The 24,630-nt window shown below is 36.4% G+C and overlaps 1 protein-coding gene across 2 annotated transcripts in view; it reads right to left on the bottom strand.

The window, feature by feature from the left end:
• Positions 1-57: 57 nt before the first annotated feature.
• tns2a (tensin 2a) overlaps positions 58-24,630 on the bottom strand; it is an 82,055-nt gene continuing 57,482 nt past the window's right edge. The window contains exons 6-28 of one of the 2 annotated variants that reach the window (XM_051095742.1): positions 23,450-23,499; positions 20,558-20,741; positions 20,408-20,458; positions 20,207-20,329; positions 18,893-18,957; positions 17,900-17,983; positions 17,713-17,825; positions 17,408-17,468; positions 17,208-17,283; positions 16,955-17,084; positions 16,382-16,447; positions 16,048-16,164; positions 12,706-14,157; positions 12,443-12,602; positions 11,176-12,155; positions 10,763-10,894; positions 10,014-10,109; positions 9,296-9,373; positions 7,576-7,653; positions 7,329-7,497; positions 7,131-7,199; positions 4,421-4,450; positions 58-4,202 (exon numbers count right to left, since the gene is read on the bottom strand). In XM_051095742.1, the coding sequence (XP_050951699.1) occupies positions 4,061-4,202; positions 4,421-4,450; positions 7,131-7,199; positions 7,329-7,497; positions 7,576-7,653; positions 9,296-9,373; positions 10,014-10,109; positions 10,763-10,894; positions 11,176-12,155; positions 12,443-12,602; positions 12,706-14,157; positions 16,048-16,164; positions 16,382-16,447; positions 16,955-17,084; positions 17,208-17,283; positions 17,408-17,468; positions 17,713-17,825; positions 17,900-17,983; positions 18,893-18,957; positions 20,207-20,329; positions 20,408-20,458; positions 20,558-20,741; positions 23,450-23,499 (4,506 nt within the window). In that variant the 3' untranslated portion in view covers positions 58-4,060. The remainder of the gene's footprint in view (positions 4,203-4,420; positions 4,451-7,130; positions 7,200-7,328; positions 7,498-7,575; positions 7,654-9,295; positions 9,374-10,013; positions 10,110-10,762; positions 10,895-11,175; positions 12,156-12,442; positions 12,603-12,705; positions 14,158-16,047; positions 16,165-16,381; positions 16,448-16,954; positions 17,085-17,207; positions 17,284-17,407; positions 17,469-17,712; positions 17,826-17,899; positions 17,984-18,892; positions 18,958-20,206; positions 20,330-20,407; positions 20,459-20,557; positions 20,742-23,449; positions 23,500-24,630) is intronic. The other variant, XM_051095743.1, reaches the window with a different exon arrangement.

Genomic DNA, 24,630 nt, shown 5'->3' with positions numbered 1-24,630 from the left:
AAACGTGATGATGGTTGAACGGATAAGAATAAAATAATAAATAATTCACATCATGAATTCAGATTTGGTACCATGACTTTACATTTATTATATTTTTCACTTGTGCATACACTGAAAAAATAACATATGATAATAAAAAACTTTTCTTATCAAAATCCTTCCATGTAGTCTTTTTTTAACGTTCCAAGTCAGCTGCATGTGTGAAAATATATTACTACATAAACAGACCAATAAGAAAATACAGATTACAATATATTAAAGTTGTCATAGACGTGTCTTACTATCTGTCAAAAACAGCAATAACTCGTTGATACAGGTAAAGTAAAATAAATGGCACAGCTTAAAGTAACTGATTGAGTACATTGCCACATGTCTTTGGTTATAAACAGCTTCTGGAGATTGTTAAATCATTACGAAACGTCCACCTGTCCATTCAGACTGGTTATATTCCAATATAAAGTTCTACTACGCAATGATACAGCATGATGCGTGACGCTCAGTTGACAAAGCTATACGATGTGGATGGTTATGTACCACTGTCTGCCTTATTTTATATTCCATTTATGAACAGTGCATGAAATACACAACAAAATGGGGAAAACTAAAGGTCCTTCCTACACTAAAGGTAACCGAGTTCTTTCTGGGTAATATTCACATGACCACCAGCCTTCTATTATGACATCGAACTAACTTTACATGACATTTAAATCTTCTTATTAATACTGGAACTCCAGCAGAGCACAACAGCTGCTCAGCGTCACGACTACGCCATGTCTGGTCCTCCATCTGTTTCTCAAACACTCAAACACTCTGTAACTTTCACTATCACTCGCAGACACTGGGCCAGATTCAGAAACTATGGAAGCTTGTTTCCTCTACGAGATTAAAAAAAAGAGGTCACAATTGGACCTTTCTCTCCCAATTTTGTGGAAAAAAGAACTGCGTCTTCACTAGTTTTAGTATGAAGTAAACATGAATGAAGATATCTTGTTTCAACCGCAAAAAGATGTCAATACACATCATTTTCGATATTAATCTCTCCTATCCGGTTTGTTTATCGGACAAAATGGCAGATTCTGCATTATGATTGGTCAGATCGCCTGTCAATTAAACTCCCTGCAAAGGGTCAATGGGAAATTTTGTGGTCGAAACAAACAGAATTCAGAAAAATTGCAATTCTGAGGGAAACAAATGTAGAAAAAAATTTACTTGCAATTGCAAGATATCGGTTTGCAAGTTGGAATTGAGAGATAAAAAGTCACAGTTCACCTTTTTTATTTTTGTCTGGTGGTAACTGAATTTTGAGAAAAAAATCAGATTCTGAGTTCACTTCTCACAGTTCTGACTTTTTCTGAGAAAATTTGCTGTCTGGTGGGGAAAATGTGAGATGAAAACTGAATTACGAGAAAAAATTCAGATACTGAGTTAACATCTCACAATTCTGACTTTTTTTTTTTTTTTTTTTTTTTTTTTTTGCTATTTTGCTATTGCTATTTAGTGGGAAAAATGTGAGATGTAAACCAAATTACAAGAAAAAAACTGGATTCTGAGTTCACATCTCACAATATTGACTTTGAGAAAAACTGCTGTATGGTGGGAAAAATGTAAGATGTGAACTGAATTACATGAAAAAAATCTGAATTCTGAGTTCACATTTTACAATTCTGACTTTTTTTTGAGAAAAATTGCTGTCTAGTGGGAAAATGTGGGATGAAAACCGAATTATGAGAAAAAAATTCAGAATTCTGAGTTTACATCTCACAATATTGACTTTGTCTGAGAAAAACTGTATGGTGGGAAAAATGTAAGATGTGAACTGAATTACGTGAAAAAAAAAAATGAATTCTGAGTTCACATTTCACAATTCTGACTTTTTTTTTTTTTTTCGAGAAAAATTGCTGTCTAGTGGAAAAATGTGGGATGAAAACCGAATTATGAGAAAAAAATTCAGAATTCTGAGTTGAAATCTCACAATTCTGACTTTTTTTTGAGAAAAATGGCTGTCTGGTGGGAAAAAAGTGAGATGTAAACAAAATTACAAGAAAAAAAAAATCTGAATTCCGAGTTCACATCTCACAATATTGACTTTGTCTGAAAAAAAACTGCTGTGTGGTGGGAAAAATGTAAGATGTGAAGTGAGAAAAAAATCAGAATTCTGAGTTCACATTTCACAATTCTGACTTTTTTTCTGAGAAATATTGCCATCTGGTGGGGAAAAAATGTAATTCAGATAAACTGAATTACAAGATAATTCAGAATTCTGAGTTAACATCTCACAATTCTGACTTTTTTAAACAGAAAAATTGCTGTCTAGTAGGAAAAAATGTGAGATGTAAAGTAAATTATGAGAAAAAAATTCAGATTCTAAGTTCACATGTCACAATTCTGTCTTTTTTCTGTGAAAAATTACTGCCTGGTGGGGAAAAAAAGTGAGATGTAAACAGAATTACAAAAAAAAGTCAGAATTCTGAGTTCACATCTCACAATATTGACTTTGTTTGAGAAAAATTGCTGTATGGTGGGAAAAATGTAAGATGTGAACTGAATTACGTGAAAAAAAAATATGAATTCTGAGTTCACATTTCACAATTCTGACTTTTTTTTTTTTTTTCGAGAAAAATTGCTGTCTAGTGGGAAAATGTGAGATGAAAACCGAATTACAAGAAAAAAAAATCTGAATTCCGAGTTAACATCTCACAATATTGACTTTGTCTGAAAAAAATTGCTGTGTGGTGGGAAAAATGTAAGCTGTGAACTGAGAAAAAAATCAGAATTCTGAGTTCACATTTCACAATTCTGACTTTTTTTTCTGAGAAATATTGCCATCTGGTGGGGAAAAAATGTAATTCAGATAAACTGAATTACAAGATAATTCAGAATTCTGAGTTAACATCTCACAATTATGACTTTTTTAAAGAGAAAAATTGCTGTCTAGTGGGAAAAATGTAAGACGTAAACTGAATTATGACAAAAAAAATCAGATTCTGAGTTAACATCTCTCAATTCTAACTTTTTTAAAAAGAAAATTTGTTGTCTAGTAGGAAAAAATGTGAGATGTAAAGTAAATTATGAGAAAAAAAACCAGATTCTAAGATCACGTCACAATTCTGTCTTTTTCCGTGAAAAATTACTTCCTGGTGGGGAAAAAATGTGAGATGTAAATCGAATTACAAGAAAAAAAAAGTCAAAATTCTGAGTTCACATCTCACAATATTTACTTGGTCTGAGAAAAATTGCTGTATGGTGGGAAAAATGTAAGATGTGAACTGAATTACAAGATAATTCAGAATTATAAGTTCACATTTCACAATTCTGACTTTTTTAAAGAGAAAAATTGCTGTCTAGTGGAAAAAAGTGAGATGTAAACACAATTACAAGACAAAAAGTCAGAATTCTGAATTTACATCTCACATTTCTGACTTTTTTCTGAAAAAAAACCCCAAAAAACTGCAAGATATAAAGTATATAAAAATAGTCAAAATCGTCAGATAAAAAGTCGCATTTACCTTTTTTAAAAAATATTTTTAACCGTGGCAGAAACAAGCTTTCAATAAAAACCATGGCACCTCCTTTCCAGTTAAAAGGACAAAAAACACACTGAAATTTGGCTGTTGAACAAAAAATGGACCATAATTTGACATCAATATATATGAACTGATGATTGTCGTACTGCAAAGATTGTTATCCGTGCAATTCATACACTTGAGCGCATATAACAGATTTATTTTATTCAGGGGTCAATAACAGTGCTTAATATTTTTGAAAACCCCTGCGGCCAGGGTTATTTAACAATCTTGGTGACTGTTTCATAAAAAATCATTTACAATCCCATGAACACTAAAACAGCTCTAAAAAAAAAAAGCTAAACCACAACAGACTGCTGGCTTTAGTTTGGTTACATTCTGTATATTTTGGTTTTAATGTGTTTTGGTATCACGTTAGTCAACCGTAAAGCCCTTGTCTTCAGTTATGAAAGCCTTAAAGTTGACAGAAGGTGCAACATTACAGTCTTGTGATGTGCGGCAGTGCACGTGAAGATAAACGAGATCCTCCTCGTCCTCTAGCGTCTCTGTGGTGCCAGCATTACTTTGTTAATGAAGTTGACGATGGCAGTCGCAGGCTGTTCGGGATCCAGCTCTGCAAAAAGATGGCACACATTCTCCGCCACGCTGCCGGGCTTCTTGGCAACAAAGCCAAATACTCTGAGAGGAGACAGAGAGAGATTAGGGGTAAAATATCAGTCAGACTTACAATCCAAATAAGGAGTGAACGGACAGAGAGGACGATCAGTACTATGGTAATCAAAGAGTAAATTAACATGCACGTGAGCACATACAGTAATCAGTTTCCTATCAGGAGCAACAGAGAGGAAACAAGCTGTCTGAACAGTTCAGACGACACACGGATCATTTAGACTTACTTAGAGGTCGTGCTGTCTGAGTTAGTCCACCTACGGCAGCAAGAGGGAGACAGAGACAAGACTGAGGAAAAGACTCTCACACACACAACACCCTCTCACACACGGGACGCTGCAGCCACACATGAACATGCTCTCGATCTGAGGACAAACGCATATTCAAACTCTACACGAGTGTATTTAGTGTAATCTTGCGGTTTTGATTTGTGCTGGACGTGAATTCCATGCTAAAACATTTCCCATTGCAATGATACGTGAAATCGAGCTAGAAGTATTTGCATTCATATACTTGTGTAGAGTATGTTGTGGATGTAACACACACACATTGCTTTGGGGCTTCATTTTATAACTATGTATGCTTTGTAAATTGTAACTGAGAAGCTGTTTTTAAAGGAACAGTTCACATAAAAATGACATGCTTTTGTAATAAATATATAGTTATTGCTTTTGGCTAAAATATGAGTATCTATAATATTGCTTTGGCTAGCGAAAAAGTTACACTGAGTCAGGAGAGAAATATGCGCAAATGTGTCTGATTTTACTGTGAGATGTTAGTTTGGATTATGAACTCATATTTTGATCAGAAGTGATGGTTTAAAGTTAAAACACCTTAGAGATTAATATGTTTCTAACAAACACTCAGCTTTTCTCTTTACAATTTGATAACTGATGGACTAGTTGTGTGGATTACTTATTATTGTTGTTGTTTTTTTATTTAGACTCTTATTCTGACGGCACCCTTTCACTGCAGAGGATCCGTTAGTAAATTTCTCCAAATCTGTTCTGATGAAAAAACAAGCTCATCTACATCTTGCATGGCCTGAAGGTGAGTACATTTTTAGCAAATTTTCATTTTTGGGTCAACTATTTCTTTAAGTTTGCCCATCGGCCCCTACTTTTTTTTTTTGGCTCACGCAAATGACAAATGCTCTTTCCTGTAACATCTGGTTTAATGTTATTGCCTCAAATTCTTCAGATGCAAGGCTGGTTGTTGTGTGCCATGAAAGAGCATTTACAAAATAAAAATCACAGAGCTCAAACAATTTACAGGGTTCAAAGCGGTGGTTTAAAAAAAGATGAGTGTTTTGTCTGCACAGGGTGGGTTTGCATTTTTAAACAAAGCCCCAAAGCTTGTGTTTTACACAAAACTGAAAACACATAAATGAGTAAAAAAAACATTTATGCACATACTGAACACACAGACAAAGCAGCCCACACAGATTCATGCACTACCCGATTAGATTTCAGTGCTACTACTAATTGTAGGCAGGCAACTGTTAAAAGAGAAGAAACAAAACAAAACAAAACAAAACAAAAACAAAAGCAATAGTACAAAATGTAAAAAAACAAAAAAATAATAAAATAAAATAAAACAAAAAAGGTAATGGTAATAAAAACTATATCTAAAACAAAAGAAAACAAGGAAAAGCAAAAACAAAACAAAACATTAAACAAAAAAGCAAAGTAAAACAAAACATTAAACAAAAAACAGAACAAAAAGTAAAAAAAAAATCCTCATATCTACAACAAAAGAAAACAAAAAAAGAAAAACAAAGTTAAGGAATAAAGCAAAACAAAACATTGAACAAAAAACAAAAAAGGAATAAAAAATGTCAAAAACCCTTATATCTACAACAAAATAAAACAAAGAAAAGCAGCGCAAATCAAAACATTAAACAAAACAAGCAAAACAAAACATCAAAAAAATAAAAATAAAATATTTGAAAAATTCTCATATCTACAACAAATGAAAACAAAGAAAAGGAACAAAGCAAAACAAAATACTGAACAAAAAAGTAAAGCATCAAACAAAAAAGTAATAAAAAACCCTCAAATCTACAACAAAAGAAAAGCAAATTAAATCAAAACAGAACAAAAGCAAAACAAAACATCAAAAAATAAAATGTAAAAATATCTACAATAAAAAACAGGAAAAGCAAAGCAAAACAAAACAATGAACAAACAAATGAAGCAATAAAACATCAAACAAAAAAATAATATAAAATGTGACAAAAAATCCTCATATCTACAACATAAGAAAACAAAGAAAAGCAAAACAACAAATAAAAAAACTAAACAAAAGTCATATAAAATGTAAAAATAAAAAAATCCTCATATCTACAACAAAATAAAACAAAGAAAAGCAAAAGTAAACATTGAACAAAAAACAAAACAAAAACGAATACAAAAATATAAATAATAGAATATATAAATAAACTACTATATCTAAATTAAAAGAAAACAAGGAAATGTAAAACAAAACATTGAACAAAAAGCAAAACAAAATAAAAAATAATGTTTAATGTCAAAATAAAAAATCCTAATATATCTACAAAAAAACAAAAAAAAAAAAAAAAAAAAAAAAAAAAAAAGCAAAACAAAGCAAAGGAAAAAACAAAACCAAAAATAAGATAAAATAAAAAAACACTCCTATATCTAAAACAAAAACAAAATCCTCCCATATCCACTTTTTCCTTTGTATATTTGCCTTAACCTTAATAGAGTGCATTTGGATGTGTAATGCAATGCAATCTTTGAATTTTGTTGTAAGATGTAACAAGTGCCTAGAGGGTTATGGCTAGATTAACAACAGTGCAGCAGAATGTAAAATAAAATAATGTACCACATTTGAGAAAACATGTAGAGTAGATATATAAACCACTCTTTCTAAGTCCTTGTAGACCTGTTAGCATTTTTGCCACCACAATCTCACCTCCTGTCTTGTGGGTCCACACTGCTGAAAGTCACACTGTTGATTGGATAATGTCTCCTGAAAAACACCCTGAAACCCCAAATCTCTGATAGTCAAACTCAGTGTGACAGTAACAGCCTATCATTACATTTCTATTGCTCAGAGAAAACTGAAAAATGATATACTTTGAAAAGCAAAAAGAGGGACGAGTGGGCGTACCTGCGCTGGCTATCTGTCAGCGTAATGCCCTGGGCTGACACCTTAAAGTGGACCACTGTCGCGGAGGGCCGAGGGATGCGTGACACTGTGGCCCCAGTGGCCTTAGCGATGGCCTGGGGTCCCGTGAGAGACTCAGTCTCAACTGAGTTCAGGTACAGCACGTTGCAGGCTGAGTAGAGATGTCAAATGTTACAGACGTTGCAGGTTAAACTAACATATGAGGACAGATGTGCTGGTTCACACTCACCTGCTCCCTGTTTCAGAAGGTCTGCAGCTGTGCTCATGTTACTGACTGGCTGAACCTCCACGACTTCACCTATTGGGTCTGAGAGTGTGGAAATACTTTTACAAATGACATCTGTTTTCTATTTGAATATATTTTAAAATGTAATTTATTTCTGTGATGCAAAGCTGAATTTTCAGCATCATTACTCCAGTCTTCAGTGTCACATGATCCTTCAGAAATCATTTTAATATGCTGACTTGCTGCTCAAGAAACATTACATTACAGTTGAAGTCAAAAGTTTACATACACCTTGCAGAATCTACAAAATGTTAATTATTTAACCAAAATAAGAGGGATCATACAAAATTCATGTTATTTTTTATTTAGTACTGACCTGAATAAGACATTTCACATAAAATACATTTACATATAGTCCACAAGAGAAAATAATAGTTGAATTTATAAAAATGACCCCATTCTAAAGTTTACATATACTTGATACTGTTGTTACCTGAATGATCCACAGCTGTGTTTTTTTGTTTTGTTTTATTTAGTGATGAGTACATGAGTCCCTTGTTTGTCCTGAACAGTTGAACTGCCTGCTGTTCTTCAGAAAAAAAAATTTTTTCCAGCATTTTTGTGTATTTCAACCCTTTCCAACAATGACTGTATGATTTTGAGATCCATCTTTTCACACTGAGGACAACTGAGGGACTCATATGCAACTATCACGGAAGGTTCAAACACTCACTGATTCTCCAGAAGGAAACATGATGCATTAAGAGCTGGGCGGTGAAACCTTTTTTAATTTGAAGATCAGGGTAAATTAAAACTTATTTTTCTTCTGGGAAACATATAAGTATCTTCAGGTAGCTTCTTAAGGACAGTGCTAAATTTAAAAAATCTGATATTTAGGCAAAATAAAAAAACGTGCACATCTTCATTCTGTTCAAAAGTTTACACCCCTGGCTCTTAATGCAATCAGGCTGCACGTAAAAACAAACATACAGTCCAACCAGTGTTGTCTGATTAACAAAAATGGTTCTTATGAGTGGTTCTTTTAATGAATCAGTCACAATACAACTTTGAATCAGTTTAATTTTCAAATCGCTTACTGATTTAACTGGCAAAGTGTAGTTGCAGTCGCTAAGAAGTAAAATCGTAAAATTAAAGAAAAATAAAAGATGTACGGTTTTGTTAAATATATGTCACACTGGACCACAAAACCAGTCAGATTTATAAATGTATGGTTTGTTAAAGATACAACTTTTTGAAAATCTTGAATCTGAGGGTGCAAAAGTTGTCCAAATGAAGTTCTTAGCAATGCATATTACTAATCAAAAATTAAGTTTTGATATATTTACAGTAGGAAATGTACAAAATATCTTCATGGAACATGATCTTTACTTAATATACTAATGATTTTTGGCATAAAAGAAAAATCTATAATTTTGACCCATACAATGTATTTTTGGCTATTGCTACAAATATACCCATGCTACCTAAGACTGGTTTTGTGGTCCATAGTCACATATAGTAAGGATCTATCGTGCTCTGGAAACGACTGTGTTGTGGTTTAATAAAAATACTTTCTCTGGGTTTTTTGTTGTTTTCAAGCACGCATTTCTTGCCCTACAACTCCTCATATACTCCGACCTCAAAATGAGTGTATGTTGTGTCTGTGCTTTCATCATTCAGTGATATCTCAGCGTGGCGTGTTGACGTGTGCTGTTGTGTTTACCTTTCTCTGGGATGCGGAGGGCACAGGGCAGAGAGATAGGTGTAATGGAATGCTGATACACCAGTGCTGAAAGACTCCCTACCAATGACAAAACACACACGGAGGACCTCAATCTTTAGCTTTCATAACACTTCAACATTATTTACCTTTAAAACTGATGTGCCAGATTGCAAAAGCACCAGAACGAAGCCAGACGGCAACTAATCACAGGCATAAAAGAATGTTTTTGGCTTTTTATATATAGAAAAACAAACACTACATCAAAGATACGAGTTTTATCTCAACTTCTACACCTCAAGGTTGTATGTTAGCTCTCTATTAAGCAGTGTTCTGAACTATTTGGCATATTCAGCGCTCTGCTAGAGTACATGACAGAGATATCATGGAGATTGGACAATATTGCCGTCTGAATACCTTGCATGCATTAAGTGAACTGATCCCCCCCTCAGATATCTCAGGAAAGCGAAAACTCATTTTCACACTAACCTGAGCTCAACTTTCATACAGCTTTATTCAGCCTGGCTGTTCTCTTAACTCCAACTTCAGATATTGCTCTTTCAGTTGAGGTTTAGGACCATAAGAACTTTCTGTTTAACATCTTCATAATTCAATGCCAATGAATTATCTATTTGAGCTCTGATTTAAACCAGGACTAAGCTTAATCAGTTTTTGGCGAGCCATCCCGTAGAGTTTTATAGAGGATTCCTGAACTGCTTACCGAAGTAGGGCTCATTTTGACAGCCCTTAATCTTCACTCCTCGAGGCCCCGTCTCAATCAGGAAGTGTCGAACCAGCTGTTCCAGAGGGTCTCCTGCTAAAAGACAGGAAATGATATCTTTAATGCTAATATTGGTTGTATGCCAAATCATGACAACTTTTCGAAATACTGCACTTTAGTGATTAATGGACATACATCATTGTTTAAGGGCAAAAGTCATACAAAACATTTTCGAAGCAGTTCTCAATGTTTTTTTCAATTAAATGTTTAGTTGAATTGTACAGGACTACCTGACTGCAGAGCTCAGTTCCAACCCTGCTCCAACACACCTGCTGTTATTTTCAAGTAACCCTGAAACTTTTTTTTAGCTGGTTCAGTTGTGTTTTAGTTGTGTTGTGTTTACTTTAGTTTGCCGCCTCAATTCAAATTGGCAATGGCAATGGCATTCTCAGTTCAAATCTGAATGGAGCACAACCCTGTCAACCAAAGGTTGGGAATTTGGGACAGGACTATCTGTTTGTCCAATCAAAGACAAGGAGAGTTTTTGAAGACAATCGTCATTATTTTTGTAATTCTGTTTGGTCCAGAAATGACACACTTCAGCTACAGCTCTAAATTCTCGTAATGTTTAGCTCTGCTAGACTACTTCAGGTGCAGTCGTGTGTTTCCTGTGCAGACAGAGTGCTTTGGGAGCAACACTGAGGCAAGATAAATGTTTGCGTGAGGAAATGCCTGCAGATGTGGTGTACCTTTGGTGCTATGGTTATTGACGTTGGGGGGTGGGCTCGCAACTTTCAGGGCCAGACCGTAGGCCCCCTGGAAAGAGTTACTGTCTCGGATGAGGAAGGCCCCTGGCTCTCTTTCCTTCAGTGCTGCAATAGCTGTTGAACAGAGACAGGACAGTTTAATGAGACATCGCTATTTAAAAAAATAGATCCAAGCATATGGAACAACAATCTGTTGCAGCATGTGCAAAAACACTACAGCACAAACATAAGCATCACTATTAGTCTTGCTCATACTAAAGGTTATGAAAAGTGCAAGGACCACTAATAAGACATAGCTGCATTTGCATGAGCAAATCTGTTTACACAAAGATCTAAAGCAATCAGCAGTAATGCTGGGTAGTGATTAGAAGGCATTAGAACAGTGGTTTTCTCACCTTGCTCTCTGGAGATGCCAGGTTTATACCAAAATCGAGAGCTGTCCTGCACAAATTTCACACTGACACGGCTGCCCATTTCACCCTCCACACCAACTTCTCCCTGTCCAGCGGGCACGGTCAGCTCTCCTACTGAAGGTGAGAATGTAACGTGGTGTTGCCCGGAGGGCTGATGACTCATGGATGCCCTCAACGTTCCAGACCTCCCGTTGGGAGATCCCGGCATTCCGGTTGGACGGCGTTTCTCAGGAAGGGGAGGCTGTGGGACCGAGGCTGCTGGGCACCCTGGATAGGAGCCTGGTGGAGGAGATGGGGTGCAGCAGGCTGGAGAGATGGGAAAGGTGGGAGTGGAGCTGGGGCTGCCGTCTATACTGTGTCCTGTAGGTAGTGAGGTTTCAGAGCCCAACATCAGCTTCCTGCCCAACGTGGCGAATCCAGGCACTGGGGGTTCAGGGGAAGAAGAGCTCTCGTGTTCAGCGGTGGACGGTTGAGGGGACACAGGAGCTGAAGAAGCATTTTCAGGAGATGGTAATACTCCGTTGCTCTGCGAATGAGCTGGGATGGACTCAGACGAGATGGGAGAAGAGGGATCTGGTGAGCGTGCTGGTGTAACAGTCTCAGTTGATTGTGTTACCATTTCCCCTGTGGGTGGCACTGTAGCAGCAGTAGGTGATCTGTTTGTTTGTGATTGGGTGGATTCTGATGGGGGTGTTAGAGGGGCAGAGTGTTCCGCTGAGATTTGTGGGGTGGGAGGTGTTGTTGGAGAAGAATGGGCAGAGAGTTGTTGGGCAGCGGAGGGTGTGGCAGGAAAGGGGTGTATCTCAGGAATCTCTTGACTGGATGAAAGGACAGTTTGCCGAGACCCTGGACTGGTACTGTTGGACTGTAGGGCAGATGGGTGCATCCTGTTTTGGGACTGGGATGAACTGCTTTCACTGTTGACCTCTCGTGAGTCATATTCACGGACACTCAGGCTTGGACTGAAAAAGGAAGAGGAAATAAACAAAATATTAACACAAATCTACAACATTTTCATTTACTCTAGGAGGTGCCAACCGTGCTCCTGGGGGACTACCTGACTGCAGAGCTCAGTTCCAACCCTGCTCCAACACACCTGCTGTTATTTTCAAGTAACTCTGGACCCTTTTTAGCTGGTTCAGTTGTGTTTTAAGGCTTGGAACTTCAGTGGTTCAGTGGTTTAGGTGCGTTGGATTAGGGAGTTAAACTCTGCAGGAGCTACCCCGTATCTACTGATAAATGCAGTTACCTCTCCTGGGTTCGCAAAGGGCTGCTTGTGTGGACTGGTGTTGGAGGTCCTGAAATATCAGAGGGTGTTGAACATGGGGCATGTGGATCTCGATGTGTCCGCCGCAGGGAACCGTGGGTAATGTGACTACGCCAGCCTATGCTATCTGCACCAGGGCAATCTGATAGGAATAGCAAGATGATCAAAACAAATGCTTTTTGCGAAAGCTTACACGGTACACTGTAATGAAAGACTGCAACTATATCTATCAAGTCATGTCTCACCTGTATTTGTATCAGAGGTGTACTGCTGAGGGTGGGAGTCTGTCTGGTTATCTGTAGGTCCGCTGGCATGGTGCACCGGGCCGGGGCAGGAGGCGGAGGGAGGTGGAAGAGGGGACGTGGACTCAGACTGGTAACCTGAGGCATATCCACGACTCTCTGAGGGTGATGGCTGGTAGGGGGAGCAGGGGCACGTCTGGTGTGGTGTCTGGTAACCACTGGAACTACTGCTGTATTTGAGATCCAGATGGGCATGGGAGTGGGACCGGGAGGGTTCGGGGTACGCAGGATGGCCTGCGGGAAGTGGGTCGAAGTTAAATGCTGGCAATTCATGACCGTGAGGCCCGTAGGGGGCTACGGTAGCTCTTCTGTGCCAGTATTCTGCCTCTCGTTCTCTCTCCCACTGTAGTTCTGCTTCTCTGTCTCTGTCCCAATGCAGAGACATTTCTCTGCCTCTTCTTAGCCCTGCCTCCCGGTCCCATATCTCTGCCCCTCTTTGCATATCAGCTTCTCTGCCCCGTCTTAAACTAGGGTCCCGGTGAAGTTCTGCCTCCCTCTCCCAATGTATTCCCTCTTCTCTTTCTAAACGGAGGGTGTGAAAATCTTCTCGCCGTAGGCAGCAGTCCCGACAGGGGCAGCCAGGTGTCACCAGGCCATCTATCATCATAACATCATGATAGGGTCCGCTGGGTTTTGGGTGGTGTGGATGGTTGTGGTGATGGTGGGGGTATGGAATGTACTCGTCTGTCCTACAGAGGAGTCGGGGAGACAGACTATGTGGATGGGGACTGATCTCTTGGGACGGATATGAACAAAGGTGACGAGATGGACCCTCTGAGCAAGTGCGATGAAGGTAGTGCTGTGGACCTTGCTGGCGGTCCCAGAGCAGATCTGGTGGTGGCAGGGATTGGTGAGGATGGGCACTGTGGTGTTGGCAAAGCCCTATGATGGATGGCATCCCTGGAGATGGAGCCCCTGTGTGTCCATTAGTGGTGGTGGGACGATCAAGGCAGTACCCATTAGATAAGTGGTGGAGTCCATCGCATCCAGGTTCAACACAACGCTGGGATCGGTAGCCCACCCTACATGAGCATGAACGGCCTAACCTAAGTGACCCAGTCCTTTCAGGAGGCAAAGAATCACCGTCATCCAAAATGGCCGTCTCTCTGTCACGATCTCTCCCTCCATCGCCTTCAATTCCACCCAGCAGCCGCTCAAGCTCTTCCCTCTCTTGCTGAGTAGGCGGGGCCTGCCGAGTCGGTTCATCAAGCTGATCAGGTGGGACAGATGCGTGTCCAGAATCAGTGCTAACAGACAGAAGCTGACTTGGACGTTCCTCAGAGCTCCTCGCAGGACTCCCATTGCTGGATGGCAGGGATGTGGAGCCTGCAGCACGTCGCTTTTTTACCTGTGCGTACAGGCTGCCATCTAGAGGCCCACGTGTGTGCGCAATATCTGGAGGGATGTATGAGAGATGTTTTTTTTTTTTTTTAAATGTTTAGTGGAAGAAAGAATTTAGAGGTCCACATTCTGGACTTTTATTTTTCCCTGAAGTCCACTTAAGATATTATTCAAGGTTTGCAGCAAATACAGTCATAGTTTAGTTTCACACATTCCTTTCCTGTTACGTTACATATATTACAACATCAGAGTTTTTTTTTTTTACAACAGTAGAGGACATACGTTATGTATTTTGAAACAGTAACTCCAGTATCATGGTGAATTCTAAAAAAAAAATGTCGAATTAAATAAAGGGGTCATGAACTGCCTTTGTTTTTTATTTTGTACTTTTCTCTGAGGTCCACTTATAATGTTATCAAGATTTTTACATCAAAATACGTAATAATTTAGAAGTAATAAACCATTTTCTGTCCCTTTTTACCCCCCTCATCGGAACGCTCTGTTCGACACAGCATCATATTTTAGTTTCAATCTTTCTTGCGAATTACTGTTTCCCCTGTTGCAACGGCATTACCGTGACTGACAATAAAATGTGCCGATACTATAATTGAGCTCACTGAAGCGGTTTTCATCCGAGTAGGCTCTCTCTTAGCCATAGGACCCGCAAAGGTTTTTTTTATAACACAATAAGAACAGATGCAAGTAATATGGCAGAGCGCACCGTTTATTTTACAAAAGCGCATTGTTTTTTTGTTATTATGACAATGACACTGTTGCCGCTGGATGTTTTTCATGTCCACAGGTTGAAGCGACCCCAATAACGTGATATTTAGCCCCTGTAAGGTGCCTCTCACATTGTACCATAGCAACATTAAAATAGTGTAGATTGATGTTTTATTCATTTAACATATTTAATATAGTTTAGAGTGTTATATGTTGCAAGAGTGTTATAATTTAGAGTGCATCCAAGTTATTTGACATATTTGGTTTTTTTTTTTTTTAAGTAACACAACAGTTACTTTCCCTGGTAATCTTCCCTGGTTACTTTTAAAATTATGTAACTCAGCTACTATTTTTGAGAAGTAACTTGTAACTATAACTAATTACTTTTTTAAAGTAACATGCCCAACACTGTTAGCCACACTATTACGTCATAAAGTGGCACATTCCACAACCTGACGTTTTGACAGACTGGCTTCGATATAGGCTGATTTTAGACTAACAAGAAAGTTTTGGGTTCTGAAATTTGCAGAATGTTTTTATAGTACAACGACCTCTTATATGTCAAAAGATCTTTTGATTTCTCAGTTCATGACTCCTTTAAACAACATGTGACACTTAAATACTATTAACCCTGCACTGCTTATGTTTGGCTTTCTCTTTACATGTAAACCTGACTATTTGTTAATGTGCTTATGGATGTGATATCATAACCATGGTTATTTCTGAATCTCATTTTTGGGTAACACTTTATTTTGATAGTCCACTTTAGACATTGTACTAACAGTAACTTTGCAACTACATGTCAACTAGTCATTAGAGTATTAGTAGACTGTCTGCTTAATATCTTATTATAACACTCTTCTAAACGTTGCAATTATATGTCGATTTATTCTACTAACCCTAAACCTAACCTAACAGTCTGCTCTGAGAGTTAGTAGACATGCAGTTGCAAATTAATGAGAATTAGTTGACATGTAGTTGCAAAGTTACTTATAGTTATTAGAATGTCTAAAGTGGACTATCAAAATAAAGTGTAACCCATTTTTGCTTCTTAGTTTTAATAATGTGACCTGGCAAGATGTTGTAAACCTAGTAAAGAGTACTATCAACCTCTTTTATTTCAAAAGAAAAATGGAAAGTCCTTTTTAAAATAACACAGTATGTTCCCTCTGAAGGCTTGAATAAACACCAGTATGTGGTTGTATGAGTGAATAGTTGTACCCTCTAGGCTGTCCTGATGTCTCTGATTGAAGTTTTCATAAGAGTCCCAGCGCACCACCGGATCATTTGTGTTATAGTCCACGCTGACAGCTGGATCATTCCTCTGGCTCACCCTCCCTGAATCAAACACACACACACAATAACATTACAACCAAGTACATCTGCATTACAACACAGTTAAAGACCACATGATATGATAGCACCCTTCTGGGAAATGCTGTGCGTCAGCTCAGACAAAAAAAATTGTTTGTCAAAGAATTTCACGGCCCCTAAAACTGCAATTAGACATTTAGCAAGACCTTAATCTGCAGTTTGATTAAGGTTTTAATGTTACCTTTGATTTTCTCAGGCCCGGATGAAAACACAAACTCCACTGTGGCATCAGAGGGAAATCTGTCATCTGCAGGAAATGGAGCGAACTGAGATTGTTAATCATTAGGAACACAGAAGACCCTTTCCAGCTAATAATATTGGTCATTAATAATGGGCTTTGTATATAATATCCACTCCATACTACACACTTTATAAATGATAAATGTTTTTTATTGTAACGATGATTAATATCTAGGAATTTTCCCAGAGTTTTACAAGCAATTGAAGTCGCCTCCCATGCTTGCATGTAAGCCCGTAGAGAATCCATTATCACGTGAAAGTCTGTATCTCATCTCAATTACGCAGCTGTGGTGCGCAGGTGTTACCCAGTGGGAACGTGGGTGATAATTTATGGCACGGCTAAAACAACACAGACCACCGAAATAAAAAAGCACATCGTAAAAAACCAAGCTCAGCTGATATCCCAAGGCCATTTCAGCTCAAGGCGGTCAGAGTTGGATGGACGTCTCTGGTTTTATTGGAAAAATATATGAGCTTGGCATATGATTCTTGGCTTGTTCCACTAAGAATGTACCTGAACAAGCTTCGTCCAGTTCCCCTTTGCCGAACCAGAGCTGAGCTCCATGAATGGTGCACGTATGAAACTGCAATCGAAACACAGAGTCCCTCTCGGCAGACTGAACCCGCCTGTGATAACACTTTACCTACAGGAAAGACAGAAAAAGAGACCATAAAAGTGACAAAGTGCGAGAGATTAAAGTGATGGAAATGCCTATGGTTTTGACAGTTTTAATATATCAAGGTCAGATAAAAACAGCCCCACATACCATGATGTCTCCTTTCAGGAGCAATGCAGGCTCAATAGTAACAATCAGCCGTCTGCTCCCAGAGCCTTGCAGATCACTATGAAAAAAACACACACAGATAGCATATTAGACTTTTTTGTTCTGAAAAAGACATAAAGGGTTAAAAACTGCTTTAAATTCTTTAAATTATATGAATTTTTCTACAACAGATCCTCACTCACTATATGCCAGAAGTGTAGACAAGCTGCATGGACTGATAGATCTTCAGGAAAGGGAAGAAACCTGTTAAGAGAGTGAGGAAAAAAGTAAGATATGAAGGAGTAACTGGCAAACTCCCCATGTCTCTCTCTCCTCCAGTGCAAAAGATTAAAAACAAACTTTAAAAATGTGTGTGAATGTGAAGGAGTTTTGGTTTTGTTTAATGAATACATATGTGCTCACACAGACACGTATTACCTCAGTGATCTCCTCGAGGGCTTATGCATGAATGAAGTCAGAGAATGAGGTCATAAAAACAATCACTCACCTCCATCTTCCTGGAAGTTGGGGATGGTGGGAATGAGGACCTGATGGAGGAAGAGTGGACTGCTGTTCATTTTGATGGCCCCTGAGAGCAGCCCTCCAAAGTAATAGATATACCTATAGAGATATCAGGGTTAATAATCCAAAAAAAGATCAGTAAAGATCAAAGACAAAAAGCAAGAAGGACGTACCTGTTCTGAGAGGGCTGGAGAGAGGACGACACTTTATCTTCACAAAATTTTCTCATGGCCAATGTGCTGAGGGCTTGATCTGCCCTGTGTTCACAAGTGAAGTTGAAGACATAAGAAAAAAAGACACATGCTTGTTTAAAGATAAGAAGAAATCAAACATTTGTCTCCTAATTAAGCTAACTGACATGGACTAACAGCCATAAAACTCTCACTTTCACTTGGGTCTTCAAATTATTTCACAATTCACAATTACAAATTAGATCATTTTTTTTCCTTCTGAAGCATCGGTAAGCGTTTAAACCTTCTGTAATAGTTGCATATGAGTCCCTCAGTTGTCCTCAGTGTCGAAAGATGGATCTCAGAATCATACAGTCATTGTTGGAAAGGGTTCAAATACACAAAAATGCTGAAAAACCAAAGTATTTGTGGGACCTGAAGGATTTTCTCTGAAGAACAGCAAGCAGTTTAACTTTTCAGGATAAACGAGGGACTCATGAACAACAATCACTAAACAAAAAAACACAGCTGTGGATCATTCAGGTAACAACAGTATTAAGAATCAAGCGTATGTTGACTTTTAAAAACAAGATCATTTTTATAAATTCAACTATTATTTTCTCCTGTGGACTATATGTAATATCTTTTATGTGAAATATCTTATTCAGGTCAGTACTAAATAAAAAATAAACTAACATGCATATTTTGGTAAAATAATTTGCAGAATCTCCAAGGTGTATGTAAACTTTTGACTTCACCTGTATATTACATCTACTAATCACAATACAATTTCTTATTTTCAGACATTGCAAGAACTGTATGTTCTTCAATAAAAACAACAGCTGTTGAGTGGAAAAAAAATAAAAAATGTTTGCAGTTTACATTTTTCATTACCTTTTTGGCATTAAATTCAATTAGATGATGTAAATCAATTAATCAATGTATTTAAAGTCATTTATTTAAAGTATGTGCCCCCCCTTGCTAATTTGAACTTACCCTGCTGATATCTTGCTGTAATGCATGTAGGCAGCAATGATAACACCTGTCTTTCCTTTGTTGCCCTGAAAAACAATCAATACTAAATCAATAAAACTACTACAGATTTGCACTTCCAATTTGTTAAAACTGAACTGAACTGACAACTTTTGGACCTTCCAATACAATCAGGTAAGAAAGTCTGACGACTATTGAAAATCCGAACAATTTGAGTGACAAAATGAACATGAATTTTACAATATCTTGCAGTTTTTCACAATAAAGTGATTTTTAGCTTATTTTCAAGCACCTTATAGGGTGTTCACTTCCAGATTAAAAACTTCCTGATAATTTATTCACCCCCAGGTCATCTAAGATGTTCACATCTTTCTTTCTTCAGATGAAAAGAAACAAAGATTTTTGAGGAAAACATTCCAGGATTTTTCTCCATACAGTGGACTTCAGTGGGGATCAGCAGGTTGAAGGTACAAATTGCAGTTTCAATGCAGCTTCAAATGACTCTACATCTTCGGTTTTTGAACCGAAGTACACACGAAGAACTAACCATGCATGCTTTTTCCAACGTAATTACATAATGCGTGAAGTCGCTGACGCACATGGCAGAGCTAGTGCAAGACGAGCATTTTGTGGTATAGTAAAGTATAGTAATTTACATTTTTTTTTAGAAAATAACCAATCGTTTTGCTAGATAAGACCATTATTCCTCGCCTGGGATCCTGGGATCATGTAGAGCCCTTTGAAGCTGCGTTGAAACTGCAATTTGGACCTTCAACCCGTTGGCTCTCATTGAAGTCCACGATATGATGAAAAATCCTGGAATTTTTACCTCAAAAACCTTAATGTCTTTTAGATTGAAGAAACAAAGACATGAACATCTTGGATGACATGGGGTAAGTAAATGATCAGGACATTTTTATATTGGAGGTGAACGAATCCTTTAAGGGTGATTCGTTTTTATTTTGGCATGCTTTAACGACAGCAAGTTTGTGTAAAACCTGATGACGATGATCCATCTTGTGCTTCAGTAGAAGAACATTTGATGGTCTGATCATTTCTTTGTTTTAAAATGTAAAAAGTCTTAAACTGCTTATTTTCTGTTTTAACTTTTGTTAAATTTAAGCTTTGTTGTTTTTAACACCTCACATAAAACTAAAAGCTTGTCAAATCAGACATCCTCTCAGGTCTGGCTTTATGTTATCATCTGTGGTGACGCTCTACAGGGTGGTGTTTAAGGGTCATGTCAGCACCCTTTAGTACCACGTCAGTGCTTGTGACCCTGACATGAACTGTCCAAAGACTACAATGACCTCTGACCTTACAGTGCAGAACGACCACATGCTGGGGGTCGGAGTTCAGCCAGTTCTCCATGGCTTTGCACATGGCACAGATCTTATCCAGAGGAGGAGCGTGCATATCTGGCCAGCCAAAGTCATGAACCTGAGAGAGAGAGACTTTTAATTTTGGGTGGTGCAATCAGGTATTTAAAAGTTTTAATATAAAAAAATTAAACCCTACCTTTGGGTTTAAACGGGTGATGTCATGCCTTCGCTCGGACAGATTGAATAACTGTGGGAGGGAAATAGACCGAAACAATGAAAATGCCTCTATTACAGTGACATAAGTAAACTTCCCTTAGATACAGTAAATACATGCTGAGTCACTTACCAGAAATTTGTCCTGGTGTTTGGACTTGAGCATGGCTGCCACCTCCCTGAGGTTGAGGCGGTACCGCTGTTCTTCCAGCAGGGGAGGGAAAAAGACAGAGATGATTCTCTCCGTGATGTATGTGAGGTCGAAATCATAGTGCCTCTCCATCACTCTGTCCATCACCCGATCCACACTGAAGCTTCTGAGAGAGTGGGGGAAACCAGCTTAAATATCCTGTGAAATTGCAAAGCTAATAGACATGAACTCCAAACCTCAGTTTCATGAGTGTTTAAGGTGGTTAAGCTGTTTTTTGGAACATAGCAGCTGGTTTGTTGCTGGTCCAAGATGATCCACCAACACCACTAGGACCGACCAAGATGGTCTACCAAGTCAAAACCATGTCCACCGGCTTTAGCTGAGATAATGAACCATCTGGAATTGCTTGGACCAGATAGAAAACAGCTACCAGAAAGTGCATGCTCACTTGCCCAATTTTTATATTTTGAATACATTTTCTATTATCTAATGCTCACTGAACATTCATCTTTAAAAACACAAATCATTGAAAAACACTTGTTGTGATATTTGCTAAAGATTACATTTATCTTTAGCAAATATCACAACAAATTTAATTTTTAGACTGTAATGTTGTGATGCCTAAATTCACTTAAAATTTGCATTTTTTTTTTTTAGGGTTTTATTTTCTTTTTTTCATACAAAATAATACAAATTTGTAATATTTGGTATTTAAAATTGTTAAATGTAATCTTAATTAATGTAACCTATATTTTAAAAAATGATACTTTACTTTTAAATGTTGTGATGCCTAAATTCATATAAACTGGCATTTTAAAATAGATTTTTTTGTTTTTTAGTATTTTATTTTATTTATTTATTTATTTATTTATTTATTTATTTATTTATTTAAATAATATAAAATTGTAATATTTGGAATTTAAAACTGATCATTTAAAATTGTTAAATGTAATCTTCAGCAAATATTTAAAAAAATGATACTTTACTTTTTAATGTTGTGATGCCTAAATTCACTTAAACTGGCATTTTGAAATAGATTTTTTTTGTTTTTTAGTGTTTTATTTTCTTTTTTCATATAAAGTAGTACACAACTGTAATATTTGGCATTTAAAATGTATCATTTAAAACTGTTAAATGTAATCTTTAGCAAATATCAAAACAAATTTTATTCTTTATACTGTACATTATAATGTTGTGATGCCTAAATTCACTTAGAATTAGCCTAAATTCACTTACATTTTTTGTGTTTTAGTGTTTTATTTTATTTATTTTTTCATATAAAATAATACAGAATTTTAATATTTGGCACTTAATATTTATCATTTAAAATGTAAATGTAATATTCAGCAAATATCTCAATTTTTTTATACTTCACAGTTTAATGTTGTGATGCCTTTTTTTTTACTTAAATTAGCATTTTAAAATAGATTTTTTTGTTTTTGTGCTTTATTTTTTCATATGAAATAATACATAATTGTAATATTTTGCATTTAACATTTATCATTTAAAATGTAAATGTAATATTCAGCAAATATCTCGTTTTTTTTATACTTCACAGTTTAATGTTGTAATGCCTAATTTGACTTAAGTTAGCATTTTAAAATCGATTTTTTGTTTTTTAGTGTTTTATTTTTTCATATAAAATAATACATAATTGTAAGATTTGGTATTTAAAATTGAACTGTTAACTTCTTTTTTCATATTAAATAATACAGAATTTAAATATCTGGCATTTAACATTTATAATTTAAAACTGTTAAATGTAATATTCAGCCAATATCTGCATCTTTATACTTTACATTTTAATGTTGTGATGCCTAATAAATAAATAGCATTCAAAAAAATTGTTTGTTTTTTAGTGTTTCATCTTCGTTTTTTTTATGTAAAATAATACAGAATTGTAATATTTGGTATTTAAAATTTAGCATTTAAAACTGGTAAATGTAATCTTTAGCAAATATCAAAACAAATATCTTTGTACTGTACATTATAATGTTGTGACGCCTTAAATTAGCATTTTAAAATAGATTTTTTTGTTTTTATAGTGTTTTATTTTCTTTTTTCATATAAAACAATACAGAATTTTAATATTTGGCATTTAACATTTACCATTTTAAACCTAAATGATATATTCAGCAAATATCAATTTTTTATACCTTGCATCTTAATGTTGTGATGCCTAAATTAACTTAAATTAGCATTTAAAAATATATATTTTGTGTGTTTTTTTTTTTTCATATAAAAATAATACAGTTTTAATATTTAGCATTTAACATTTAAAACTGTTAAACGTAATATCCAGCAAATATCTAAATAATTTTTTATACTTCTAAATTAGAACTACTACTAAATTATAATGTTGTGATGCCTAAATTCACATAATTTTAATATGTGACATTTAACATTTTCATTTAGAATTAAACTCTTTATTGGCTTATCGCATTGACCAGCATTTCAATGTTGGTGCATGCCTAATAAAAAAAAATCAAAGCTTCTCCAAAACAAAACCACTAAAATCAATCATCATAAATAATCATGTGAAAGTCCAGTAAATGACATTTTATTGGATAGCTGGAGTTTGATTGAACACAGCTGAGCTGTCAGTGCTGTGCAGCTGAACTAACCATGCACCCTGACACATATTAGCTCTCTGTGCCTCACCACACTGTGGCCAAAAGAGATTTTTGACTTTCCACATCAAATCCAAAGGGAATAAAACCCTGCTGAGATGAGGTAACTTATCTGAGATGAGTAGAGATTAGCAGAGGAAATAAAGTCTCAGAACTCAAGCATGCTCAACCACTCCTGCAGCGATCACTGAACTTCATGGTTTGAGATTTGATGCTTTAAAAGCTTCTTTTCAGCCCAACGTACCTTGGGAGTGTGTTTCTCTGTTTGGTGTAGGTCAGAGACTTGGTAGAGCCCTGGAAAAAGAGAGAAAAAAAAGATTATACCATTGTGTTTGGACACAATAAACTCAACAAACTTTTGTCTAGTTGACAGTGCCAACTCTCGGTACAAAAGACTATCTTTTTGGTTTAATCAAAAAATGTTTGTTCTTAATTTCTGTTTTACTCTTAAGGAGACGCACATGTGAGATATGTAAACAGATAAATGCCACTGTAAGAACTAAAGCACTGCAAAAGAAAGAAAATGAATAGACTTTTTATTCTTCAGACCGTGAAGACTAATGCTTCTGATTAAATGGTGGACTTGAGTCAGAAAAAATTTAAAAATCATGTCTATCACTTGATACAGAAAATTAAATACTGACTCAGTGACTTCTAACATCACAGCTAAGGAATTAAATTAAATAAAGTCTAATTAAATAAAATGCATTAAATGGTGCCTTTTTTTTTTTAATCTTAATTGATAACTTGTGCAAGTACAATTACTTGTATTGCTTCTATTGGCCTAGCATAAACAACCTGTTCTAAAACAACTGAACACATGTATTGTTGGTCAAAGATGTTTGCCATTGATTTTAACTAATGAACTCATGAACTGAAGAAGGAACTCAGATGAGTAGAGAAACACCTTTAATATTACATTGCTGTGCAAATAAGTTCAGACTGCTCATTTTCTGTACTGACATGGTTAAAAAAAGTTCACTTCCAGAACAAAAAATTACAGATAATTTACTTACCCCCATGTCATGTCCAAGATGTTCATGTCTTTCTTTCTTCAGTTGTAAACAAATTATGTTTTTTGATGCAAACATTTTAAGATTTTTCTCCATATAATGGACTTCTATGTTGCCTGTGAGTTTAAACTTCCAAAATGCAGTTACTTTTTAACCTCAAATGCTTGTCTTGTTTAGCTCTGCGTGAACTCTGTGTAATCCGGGTCAATACGTTTAGGTTATGTCAAAAAACTCCCTTTTCATTTTCTTCTCCAACTGTGAAATCATGCTACATCGCTGCAGAAGTACCGACCCAGTGTTTACAAATTGAACACACAAGGAGGGTCAGACACCTCCTTTTATTTTGAAAATGAGATGTGAGTTTTTCGACATACCCTAACTGTCATGAACCAGAAAACACAGAGTTCACGCA

The sequence above is a fragment of the Labeo rohita genome, chromosome 23 (genome assembly GCF_022985175.1).
Source record: "Labeo rohita strain BAU-BD-2019 chromosome 23, IGBB_LRoh.1.0, whole genome shotgun sequence".
Taxonomy (NCBI): domain Eukaryota; kingdom Metazoa; phylum Chordata; class Actinopteri; order Cypriniformes; family Cyprinidae; genus Labeo; species Labeo rohita.
Note: the sequence above shows the minus strand (reverse complement) of the source record. Positions and strands in the feature narration are given on the sequence as shown.